We start from the raw sequence: 12,664 nt of genomic DNA, 5'->3' as shown, positions 1-12,664 counted from the left end.
TGATCCAGTTTTTCAAAACCTTTAGTAACCTTTTGTGTTTCAGACACAGAGTATGTGGTAAAAGTCTCCCTCTGCTCTTCATTTACACCCCTACAACAAATCTATGTTAATCAGAATATGTATATGTTGTATACACACACACACACACATACATACATATATATATATATATATATATCCCCCAAATCCCTTTGCCTTGAAAGAGGCCATCTTTTACAGCATTTTTTTCATTCTGTATGTTCAAAACTATAAAATGCTATTAGTTCTCATCCCTTCACTCTCAGTGTTTGTCTTGAAAAGCTTGAAAGACATATTCTGCATATTCACAGGATTGAGTCTTCAGGTTTTTGATGTCAGAAATCCTGGCTCTGGCTGTCTGAATCTGTCCATTTTTGGCCTGTGTTTGGAACACAGCATTTTCAAAACAGAAATGCTTTGCAATGGCATTGATTTTATTTATTTTTTTAATCATGATTTGACTTCCCGTGTATTTGTTAAAAACTTGACTTTCACTAGAGTATATATTGTATATTTCAGTCAGGTCTCTTTAAGGGTATGTAAAAGGGGGGAAAACCTCACCCAACTGTGATCTCGCGATGTTTAGCGGAATCTCGCGAAGCTTCAGCTTCCTCTGTGGTTGGAGAGCTGCTTCCTTGTACCGGATTTTTTTAATCACTAAAAATTGTGCATTTTGTAAATGGTTTTCTCTGGAAACTTGAAGAAGTCCATACTTCGAGCGGGAGCCATTTAAAACTGCAGAGTCTCGGCTGAGGTTGAGAAGAGGGGCCTGTTCTGTCGCAGGCAGCGTCTCTCTAACGGCTAAAGCTAAATATATAACGTTTCAGTAACGTTAACGGTCACAGGGATGAAGTCTTTAACGAAAACCATCTCTCGTTTGTTAAACTAAAGCGCTTTGCGAGGCATCACACCGCCAAATGTCTAGTTTCGTCCTCGGAAAAGTGTTTGCATAGTCTTTTTTTTCGTTAACGCTTTTTACTGTGACTTGATAACGCCTCAAAGACATGACAGGCTCCTCAGACTAAGGCTGCAGACCTTTAATGATTTAATGACAACACCTGGGTAGATAGGAGATAGTTTAGCTTTTTTTTAGGCCTTGTTAACGACCATCTGCAATTTAATTTCTGTCTAAAAACCTGAATTAACGTTATTCAGTCATGGCTCCGAAAAAAAGACCCGTCCCACTGAACATAACGCCCACCGGAGAGGGACAGCCGACCACCACCAACCTTGACGCTGCTTCAGAGTGAGTGCTCAGATGCATCCCCTTAGGCGGAATTAATGTATCCATATGTTTTTACTAAGTGCCATTCCGATAACGAAATAATCAGTATCAACAGGAGTTCACGTAAAATAAAACAAAGTAATATATATATACATAATATAACATAACACACACATTTAGTCAGGTGGGTTATTGGCCTTTCAAACCAATAATTATTAACAAATTTACTGTACTCAATGTGCAGAGTCTACAGGTTGCTGTGTAACGTTAAGCTAAAATGTCTACATTAAGTTTGTGCTGCCACCTTTGTAACTAGTAAGTGATTCTATGCCAGATTTCATGAATGAAATATGGCAGGTGTTATAGGGACTATAGATAAATTTGATTTTCTTCTTCAGTCATGCCGGGTGTGTCTCAAATTTCTTTGAAATCTTCTGTAAGATTGTTTTTTACTTTGCACCACAGAGCTAACCTAGAAGCCTTGCAGAAGAAGCTGGGGGAGCTGGACCTGGATGAGCAGCAAAGGAAGCGTCTTGAAGCTTTTCTCACCCAGAAGGCGCAGGTTGGTGAGCTCAAGGATGATGATTTTGATCCCATCTGCGAACTGGGAGCAGGGAACGGCGGTGTGGTCCACAAAGTCCGTCACAAACCCTCAAGACTAGTCATGGCTAGAAAGGTGAGTATAATGGCTTTAATATGGCGGGAGTAGACCGGCAATACTATCATATTCCCATGTCAAGATTTCACTGAATGTTAGATGATTTTTTAATTTTAGTAATGGTTTACTCTCAGCAGTAATTTCTGCTTCACTCCTTTCCCTCTATACTCATTGTCCATTTTTTTTCCTTTCTTATTACCATATATCTGAACATTTGTAGTTTTACAATTACAGACTGTAGTCCATGTGTTGCTATGCATACATTAATGCTCCCACTTCTTCTATAGTCAGGACCTCTAGAGGTCCAAAAGTAGGTATTTTTGGTGTAGTGTATTATTACCAATACTACATTGACACTGTCACAGTTGTGTCATGTTAGTGCATGTTGCACTGGTATAAAAGCTGCTGAAGTTTTTAAATATGGATACAGTTTGTCATTGTCCACTTTTAGTTCTGTAAAGGATCCACTTCCATATAATAACCTGCTCTGTGGTGTTCTTGTGGGGCTTCTAACCCTTGAAGAACAGGGGGAAAGGAGGTTAATAAAGTATGCAGAGCAAAATAATATCCACAGTGTGAAATTGTAGAATTGCAAAGTGCTTCTGTATGTTAAAATATAAAGTGTTTTATAGAACTGATACTGAGTGTAGAAGCAATGACATCCTTTTAATGATTTGGTTGATGAGAGTATATGGCATAAGCCCATCATTTCCGCTCTTCCTATAGTTATTCTAGTAGTTTGATAATTATAAGAAACGTTGTTCTGTGTTCAATATAAGTGCAGTATTCATCACTTGCACATGGTATATTTATTATTCAGTATATGAATACAGTTGACATTTTGGATTTAAAACCCAGAGGTTTTACATGCCTATATTTTCATTGTACACCATACAGTTGAATTTTGCAGTAAATACACACACACTAGGGTCAGTGAGCTTACATTTAACAGGACAGCAGCTAAGATCTTAGATTATAACTTTCCACATTTAACTTTAACATGTGCTTATTATATCATTCCTTATTATTTGGTTATTTGAACACCTTTAACTATCTGCAGTATTCCTGCTGTATTTAATTGGTTGTCTGCTCGTGAAGCCAAGTGACATTACTTAAACTTTCCTGCAGCTCATACATTTGGAAATTAAACCAGCCATCAGGAACCAGATTATTCGGGAGCTGCAGGTGCTGCATGAGTGTAACTCACCCTACATTGTGGGCTTCTATGGAGCTTTCTACAGTGACGGAGAGATCAGTATCTGCATGGAACACATGGTGAGTGGGTGCATGTTAATAACTGTGTTAGGAAGATACTGTTTAAAGGAATTTTTTGTTCCCATGAATTTCATCACATTTTAAACAATTGTGAATGGTCACTGTAAGCTGAAGTTAGCATTTCTACTGATAAATGTCTTGACAGGTAAAAGCCTAGGTAAAATACAGTATTGTGGAAATAGAAGCAAATCAACTACTTTTAACTAAATGGCAAAAAAAGTTCAAACATTTACCAGGCTGAAGTTAAGGCAGAGATGTTGAAATCAATTGGTTAGAAGTTGATGTTTCCTTTTGTAGATTTAATAAACTAACTTTATTATTTTGCTCTTTCCCAGGATGGTGGCTCCTTAGATCAGGTACTAAAAGAAGCAAGAAGAATTCCAGAGGAAATCTTAGGGAAAGTTAGTATTGCGGTAAGTATTACTCAATCATTCTTATTAACTGTTGGCCGTCATTGAATCATGCAGACTTGTTCATTTTAAGTCTTTGGCAGCTGTGGTTACTGCTGTATGAAAATCTTCTTTATTCTTTAATAAATGCAGAGCTCTAGTCTTACTATAGTTTACTATATTTATACTGAAAAGTAATTTTTGTTGTTGAATATATATATTATAATGTGATTATGCAACGTATTATGCATTGGGGCCTCTAAGCAGGACCCTGTAACATTTTTTGTGGTATCCACTGATTTAATGCATAGTCATTTTGTCAAATGAGTTGCATGTTAAATGGCATTAGTGTCTTTTGGTGCATATATATATATATATATATATATATATATATATATATATATATATATATATATATATATATATATATATATATATATATATATATATGAAGCCTTAATGTCAGACTTGTCAAAAATGTGCATTCTCTTGATACATTTGCATTATTTCCATCATAAACAGTTATACAGTAATTAACTTACTGCTATGTATTATTCGTTAGTATTTGAGGCATGCCCTATGAGGCATTTTACACTATATAAGCTTCATGCAAGTATGTACATGTCACATTTTATACATTTGTCTAATTATATAGACAACAAATAATTAAACTGTGTTTAAACAGCACCATACATATACACGTCTGCCATGAATGAACTTAAAACAAATAGACCTTTTTGTCTCAGGCATTAGGCTCCATGTAATTTCATAATATTTTCTTTTGAAATCTTCCTTAAATTGGATTTTAGATTCTAATAACCAACATGATAAATAATTTTAACCTGTAATAATTTTGTTATGCAGTATATTTAAAATATCAGAGGAATTTTGCATTAACAAATGTGATCCAGTAATTAAAGGAACACCTTATTAGTGTCTGGCATCTTTCTTAGTGTATTATTTTTCCACAGGTACTCAGAGGTCTTGCCTATCTACGGGAGAAGCACCAAATCATGCACAGAGGTATTTTCAGAGCAACATTCCAAGCTAATGTTACTTTATCTGCATGTGGGTACATGTGAAATCCAATGCTGTATTTCTAGGCCAGGAAATCAACATATTAATACAGCTACTATTATTCTGTGGACAATATAACATTGGTATACCATTGAATATAATGTGTGTATGTGTCATTTTGTGTGTGTGTGTGTGTGTGTGTGTATATACACACACACACTTGAATCATGATTATCTTGTATAAAAGAACATTTTTCAATTTTAATGTTGGAAAGATTGCATTAAAGATGGCTTATTTTTACAAAATCTTTACTATTACTTAAATATATCTTAAAAATATAATTTTCTTATCTATTTATTTTGAGTATAAATATTTGGGTTTTGATCCTGCCCTTGTTTGTGGGGTCACCTAACAAATCCAAGCCTGAATTGCCCCCCTGTGTATAAATACAATGTATTTAATTAAGTTCAGTTCAATTTAAATCCTGTCCCTCTAAGTTTATCAACTTTATCACTGGCCTATCGGCTATCAAACAGTGATCAGACCATTTTATTAATAAGAATAACCATATTTGGCCACTATTACCAATACTATGTTACTGATAATGGCTCTAGTCTGCTGTACTACTTACCATATCCTTTAGGTACCATTTTGGAATTTTTGAGGGAGAGTGTAAAATTGAGACTAAGAGTGATCCCAAAATGGCTGCCTGGAAGTCAGTGGGGTGTTTAAGAATCTGGAGGAGCTGAAGGAGCTCATGATAGAGACTCAAGGCTGTAGTTGTGTTGTTGTGGCAGAGAGTGCTAGCAAGTGAGCAGTGAGCTGTCTGGGAGCCTGACCGGTAATTACGGCCTCTCAGATGTGATTACATGGCAGCCGCACCCTGCAACCCCCTCTGTTCTTTTTCTTCTCCCTCTTTTGCATCACCTCTCTTTCTCTCTGTCTCTCTCTTAGCCAGTCTCTCCAAACTCACCCAGTGGGCGGTTGTACTGGATAGGGGCTTTTGATGGACTCACAGAAAGTATCTAGCTTGTCAGTGTGTACATTACAACGAAAGATATAGTACTGAAAATTATCTTTGGACAGTAAATACAAACCACATTTCTAGAAAAATTACACAGAGACAATGTGTAAAATGCAGTAAAAACATGAATCTGTAATGTGTTAATTCTCTTGAACCTTTAATTTATCTACAAATGTACAAATAAGTTGTTTCCAGTGTCTTAGATGACCAATTCGATTGTTTTGTAAACATATAAATGTATTAATTTGACGCCTGCAATGCACACAAACATTTGGGGCAAGTGATAAAGTGAAATTGAAAAATGTATAGAAATTTCATGTCAAACCTTTTTGAAACAAATCAGTAAAAAAAACCAGGTGAATGAAAAAAAGAGAATTCAGATCTGTCTCTTATGGTGCAAAATGAAGAAGAAAACCAGGCAATTGCAATCATGAACCAAATCTTGTTTCAAACTAGAATGGCTAAAATTCTACTTGCAGAAATTTAACAATTGCTTCCTTGCTTCCCAAATGTTTAAATGGTGCAATTAAAAGGAAATGTGATGTAACACTGTGATTAACATGCCTCTGACCGAACTTTTCAGAGTGTAGCACACATCTAATTATAAATATGTTTTTATAAGATGCATTGAAGTTGTTAAACACGCTGAACATGGCTGCTTGTGAAATGGTTTTTCTGATCGAATGCTTGCCGTGGAGGAGGGGCAGAGTGGAGATGGAGGACAAGGCCAGGTGGTGGGATTTGGGCCCTGGCACTCTTAGCCTCCCTTCTCTTATCCCTCTTCATCCCTCCATTTCACCTTATCATTCTCTCTCTCTCTCTCTCTCTCTCTCTCTCTCTCTCTCTCTCTGGCACCTACAGACGTCAAGCCCTCCAACATCCTGGTGAACTCTCGTGGTGAGATCAAGCTGTGCGACTTTGGTGTGAGCGGCCAGCTCATCGACTCCATGGCCAACTCCTTTGTGGGAACACGCTCGTACATGTCTGTGAGTCAGTTTTCTATGTTTCTTTCTCACTCACTCACTCATCCATCCTCCTGGCCCTGCTCTGCCAGGACCAGAATCATGCCCAACACAGCAAGGTGGGGCGCAGAGGCAGCTGTTGCCAGTTCTGCCCGATCCTCCTCACTTTTTTTAATTTTTTTTTTTCCTCTCTTGCCTCAACAGCCGGAGAGACTCCAGGGCACTCACTATTCGGTACAGTCGGACGTGTGGAGCATGGGCCTGTCGCTGGTAGAGCTGGCCATTGGCCGCTACCCAATCCCCCCACCTGATGCCAAAGAGCTGGAGGCCATATTTGGTAGACCTGTGCTTGATGGAGTTGCGACAGAGGGCCACAGTACATCTCCAAGACCCAGACCTCCAGGACGACCTATCAGTGGTGGGACCACTTTTTTTTATGCTGAAATACTTTTTTTCTTCTATATAAGTTTGAGTTGAAAGTTGACTTTAGTTGAGTAAAAGGTTAACTCTGTGAGACTGATGCAATTTAATTTACTGTTGTGTTATTAATCCTTAAATAATGAATTTTTAATATCAAATAGATTTTTTTTAGATTCAATTTATTTGTCACATACAAAGTTATACAAGTACAACATTACAGTGAAATGATGCTATAAATGCCATAAATAATTCATGTGCAAAGGACCTGATTAAACAGGTGAAAATGTATTATTTTGTTTGTGTAACAAATTGTTTTTGAAGAGGAAAACAAATGAATAGCAATATACTATTTTATACCGTGATAGAAAACACACCAGCACTCAGAAACATCCAGTTTCATTTACTGATTCATTTTACTCTGGCCAGCGTGGACATGCTTGCGTTGTAATTCACTTGTGGCAGGGTTAAAGAAACATTGCCAAGGTCTCTGAACAGATTAATGACAAGACTTTCAGTTCAAAACACGTTAAGCATGAATTTTGGCTTTTTGTTTGATATTAATTTAAAAGTAATTAATTCTTTATAATGATTGTTTCTATAACTCATTAATATTCTGACTTTTATTTTCAATAACTGTCAAAACCAAATACATCTAACTTTCATAAAGCAACCAACTTCTATATGAGATTTTTTTTTTCTTTTCAAAACCAGAACTTAAGCAATATTGTCCCCTGCACTCCCTATAGTGTATTGCAGTCTATTGAAATAACCACACATATGAACATAATGGAGCATTAGTCGTTGAGTTATTTATTTATTTATTCTGTTGTTGATGATTAACATGAATGCATTTCTAATAAGAAATCACGGGACTAATTTGATCACTTTTTCGTTCAAGGTAAAATGCAAGTTTTGCTATCTATAGGGTATTCCACAGAGATTTTTCTACCTTGAAGAGTGATATAGAGACTATGGCCGTGAAATATAAGCCATTTTAGTTGACTCATGTGAAATACTTTTCCCAAAGGACATGGAATGGACAGCAGGCCGGCCATGGCTATATTTGAGCTACTGGACTACATTGTCAATGAGGTCAGAGAAAATGCTTAGTACACAACTTTGTTCCTTGTGTGTGTGGTTTTATTTATTTATTATTATTTTTCTTCATACACTTTTTGCAGTGCTCCTCAATCTCACCTCTTTACCTTTTTCTCCTCCCATTTACCATTTTCCATAGCCTCCACCTAAGCTGCCACATGGTGTGTTCACCTCAGATTTCCAGGATTTTGTGACAAAATGGTGAGTTTGCTTTGTTTTATAGACTCTATTTTGCAAGCCTGCAGTTCCCCATGGAAGGGTGTTGTGCAAGGTGGCTAGTCAGTAAACATATAAATATATTATTTTCCTTCTTGTATTGTCTTAATCTCATACATTGACATGAAATCTTACACTTCAGTAAAAAATAAGCATGTGCATTTATTGTGTGTCATCTGTATTTAAAATGATAAAAAGAATTTAAGTTTGAGGTCACATTTCTCACCACTCAAGGGATGTTCAGTCTGAATTTTTTTTCGTTTCACAGCCTCATCAAGAACCCTGCTGACAGAGCTGACCTGAAGATGTTGATGGTGCTTGTTGTCTCTTACTTTTCCTTTTTTGATTGTAATGGAGGACAGACAGTAGACAATGGCTACTCATTTTAAAGACAAACCATTCCCATTCAAAGACCCTGAGATATTAAATAACTTAGTATTGTTGTTTTGTGTTATCAACCAAAACTCTATAGTGATGGTTTGGTCAAAAATATAGATATGTCATACACAAATATAGATAATATGATGTAGATAATAATATAATATAGATAGTAATATGTAATACACTATCAGAAACCACATAAGCAAGTATGACAGAGCATGCTTTAGACAGGTAGCTTGCAAAATGTTAACTGGTTCAACAATGAAATATTTGCTTTATTATAACTTAAAATACTTGATTGTATTTTCACACACAATATATGCTAATGATAAGTAACAAATTATGTGTGTAAATGAGTGATATTAATTATATTGGCTTTGTTAAATGGAGAACTTTAAATAAGACTTGTATGTTCATTGTAAGATTCTTAGACACATGAAGACATTTTTTTCATTGCTATTTAATTAACATTTTTAAATGGTTGTCTTTTTTTATGAGGTGTAGGTGAAGCGTTTCTCAAACAGTTCTTTTTCACTTTTTCCAGAGCCACACATTTATCAAGCGTGCGGAGGTGGAGGAGGTGGACTTTGCCGGCTGGTTGTGCAGAACCATGGGCCTGAACCAGCCCAGCACTCCCACTCGCAGCTCTGAGTGAACGGAGCACTCCACTCTTGCTGTTCACATCATAAAGCTCTTCCTCCTTTTCTCCTTCCCTCTGCTCTCTCCATTCTTTTCTCCTCTCTCCTGCTCGTAAAGCCCAGTTCAGACTGCCGCAGACAAGTCCCTGCTCTTTTATGCTTACACTCTCTTGTTGCTGCCGTGCTTTCCGCAGGTACTGGCTTATGAGAGGTAGTCTTCGTCGTATGCACACCTGTCCATTTGAACAAGCTTAGGTTTTTACGTCGCTTCAACAGGACAAGTTTTCAAAGCCAAGTTATTCAGGAACATTTCAGGTATGACAGAGCACCTGGGTATATAATACGTAATGCAGCTTTTCACTATAATTTTGAGATGTATTCATAAAATAAGATAATTATAAAATGCACCCTTGTTAAAGCACCATGCATTGACATTGTAATTGTTGCCCTGCATTTAAATAACAACCACATTCTGGTCAAATAGTAAATGTTCACTTTCATTAGTTTAAATGCCTATTCTGCTTTAGTTTGTGTCTAAATGTTGCAAACCAAAGAGGGCTACAGTGGATCGCACAGTCAATGCACAGTATTAAAATTGTCTACAATATGAATAGGTGAACTCAAAAGGCCAATATGCCTACTTTCTTGTGTCTGAGTATAGGTTTTCAGTTATTCCAAAACTCAAGACGTTTCAGAGCCAACTTATTTGGCCTAGGTTATGTTGTACGTTATTATTGCTTATTTTGGCAATTTAAATGGTCACAACTTCCAGCAACCCTTGCCATGAAGCTGTCAAGGAAGAAATCATGTTAATATTATTATAAATATCACAACGTTTTAAAATTGATCATTTGGAGTAACTGAAGGAATGTCCACTGCAAAAATCTTTATTCTTAGAAACAGCTTTTGCTCAGCTTAAGATCGGATCTGGTTCTTCAGTCTGCAGTGAGAACTGTAGCATATTTTACTCAGAAGCTGTTTGCGGGTAATCATTTACTGCCATTATTGTTTAGTTTTTTTTTAATCCCCAAAATCATGATTTATTATTTTATTATTCTGTTGCTTGAGTTGTTTGTCATCTAAAATTTTTTGGATTATGTTGACACTGGAACTTTTTTCACCACAGTATATTTTAGGGAAATTTTTTATATGATGAGACTGAAATTTGAGGATTGCACTGTATGTTGCAGCTGATGTTTCCCAGATTTTTGCATTGCAGTGCATACAAACTAAGCAAGCTCTTCTTAACATAATGAATAAAGGACTCGCATGGTACGTAACTTACCAAGTTCTTTTAAAGTCACATGTACTATGCAAGAAAATGTACAGAATCATGGCTAAAGATATGAGTATATATGGACGGTTTAATGGATGCTGTGTTGTTTGAATGCAGAAGGTGGATGGTGATGGTGCTTGGCTACCTGTCTTTCTTTCTTCTTCAATGTTGGATTGGGTTTCTTCAAAATATCACTGTAGGATCGTTCAAATAGATCCTTAAGTAATGAAGAGGATCACTTCATTTTAGACTTTGCAAAAGTGAATATGTTAAGTTTCTGATGCTTTTGAGGGACAACTCAGAAACATTGGGTCTGTATTGGTACCACACACTGGCATTCTTCTCTAACCAAATGAATGCATTGCCACACTTATCTGTATAAAAACATATTACAGTACTGTGGTACTGTTTTGCAGTCTTAAAGAAATGGCCTCCTTTTATTATTATTTTTTGTTTTTGTTTTGTTTTGTTTTTTTTGTGTAGAGTTGTTTTATTATCATATGAAAATGTGTTAAATACAGTTCTAATACAAGAATAAACTTATTTGTGAATGAAAGTTTATACGTAATGGCTTGGGTTATCTCTTTTTTTTTTTTTTTTTTTTTTAATAAAATGATTGGCAATTCATTTCAGAATTTAGGCTTTTTCCAAACTACATAATTGTGTCACCCTTTCCACTCAATACAGTCATGCAGTATCTGTTTTATTATTTAATTTAATTTTTGCTTTAACAACTTTCTGACTTTTATTATTTTGATTAAAAAATTAAATAAATGAAGGGTGATATTTGCACAGCACTGTTTTTATTTTCATAAATTAACAACAGGTGTGTGGTGTACATCTAATTTTAAGCTGTTTATACATTATATAATTTATTTATTTTTAAAATTATATATCTGTAATTTACATTAAAATACATTGTTTCAAGTAAGCCATAACTACACTTAAGGATCGTAAAGGGTCTGACAATCTGTCCAACAGAGTCACTTAAAGTTCATATGACTGACCTCATCCAACTGAATTTACAAAACATAATGAAAAATGTGCCCATATCAATTCTAATGAACCATATTCCCTAGCCACTGCATTTAAACCTAAATCTAAATTTGATTTTAAAAATCACATTAAATTCATATCCCTGAAGATGGCAGTTTCAGTAGAATTGTTAACACATGTATTTGTTTATACATTTACATTCAAATGTAGTACTGTATCAATACATTTAAAAAGATAAAGTGTTTATTCCTATTTGAATTGTGTTGTATGCAGGAAAGCTGGGGAATGACTGGAATTTGCTTTTTATTCTATTCCAGGAAAAATTTTGGATGCATGGAATCTGACATAATATTATTGCTTTAGGTACTGCTTAAAATTATTACTAATACTTTTCTGTGACCTGATTGTGGTGGTTCATGTGGGTTTCTACAACCTAGCTGTAAATAGTTCGCATATTTAAGCGTGTCTAAATTGCTAATTTACGCTTATAAAACAGTTATTTGTTTCCTTATTCAGGTTCACTGTGTCTGCTATTGTGAGACATTGACTTCATTAGTTCAGATTCTGCTGGACATGTTTAATATGTAATTTGCTGAGCATGCTTCCATTTTTGATTTTAGTATAAAATTGAAGGAAAAAAAATTGGACACCCTTGAGAGACTTAATATTATGAGCTATGTAAGTGAGAGAGCAATGTGTGTGCTTGGTGAGTGGAGAAGGGGGGGGGGGGGGTGTTGCTGGCAGACCCTGAGTGTTTTGGAATGTGCCAAGGCTTGTTTCTGGGGTGGGACTTCATGACCTCAAGCTATGGGATGGGTGGGTGTGTCTGCAGTGCTCAGCCACTTCAGAAAGAAAAGGACAGCTTACAATCGTAGTTTTAACACACACACACACACACATGCTCACTTCACTGTATGTAATGTCTTCATAACTTTTTTTGGAAAATGTGCCTTAGTCACCTCTGCTTTTTCCCCCACCTGTTTTTATGACAAAATGATTTCTTCCAGTCTCTTGATAATATAATGCATTATATTCCCCAGAGAGTTGTGGAGGATATTGGCCAGGGAGGA

The 12,664-nt window shown here is 35.9% G+C and overlaps 1 protein-coding gene across 1 annotated transcript; it reads left to right on the top strand.

Annotated features, from left to right (window-relative positions):
- Positions 1-596: 596 nt before the first annotated feature.
- map2k2a (mitogen-activated protein kinase kinase 2a) lies at positions 597-11,159 on the top strand. Its single transcript, XM_066647769.1, has 11 exons — positions 597-1,264; positions 1,709-1,919; positions 3,030-3,176; positions 3,512-3,589; positions 4,537-4,588; positions 6,469-6,593; positions 6,774-6,987; positions 8,017-8,081; positions 8,227-8,288; positions 8,572-8,617; positions 9,229-11,159. Exons 1-11 carry the CDS (start codon positions 1,176-1,178, stop codon positions 9,337-9,339), a joined length of 1,200 nt encoding a protein of 399 aa, XP_066503866.1. The 5' UTR covers positions 597-1,175; the 3' UTR covers positions 9,340-11,159.
- Positions 11,160-12,664: the final 1,505 nt, after the last annotated feature.

Source organism: Hoplias malabaricus, chromosome 16 (genome assembly GCF_029633855.1).
Source record: "Hoplias malabaricus isolate fHopMal1 chromosome 16, fHopMal1.hap1, whole genome shotgun sequence".
Taxonomy (NCBI): Eukaryota; Metazoa; Chordata; class Actinopteri; order Characiformes; family Erythrinidae; genus Hoplias; species Hoplias malabaricus.
Note: the sequence above shows the minus strand (reverse complement) of the source record. Positions and strands in the feature narration are given on the sequence as shown.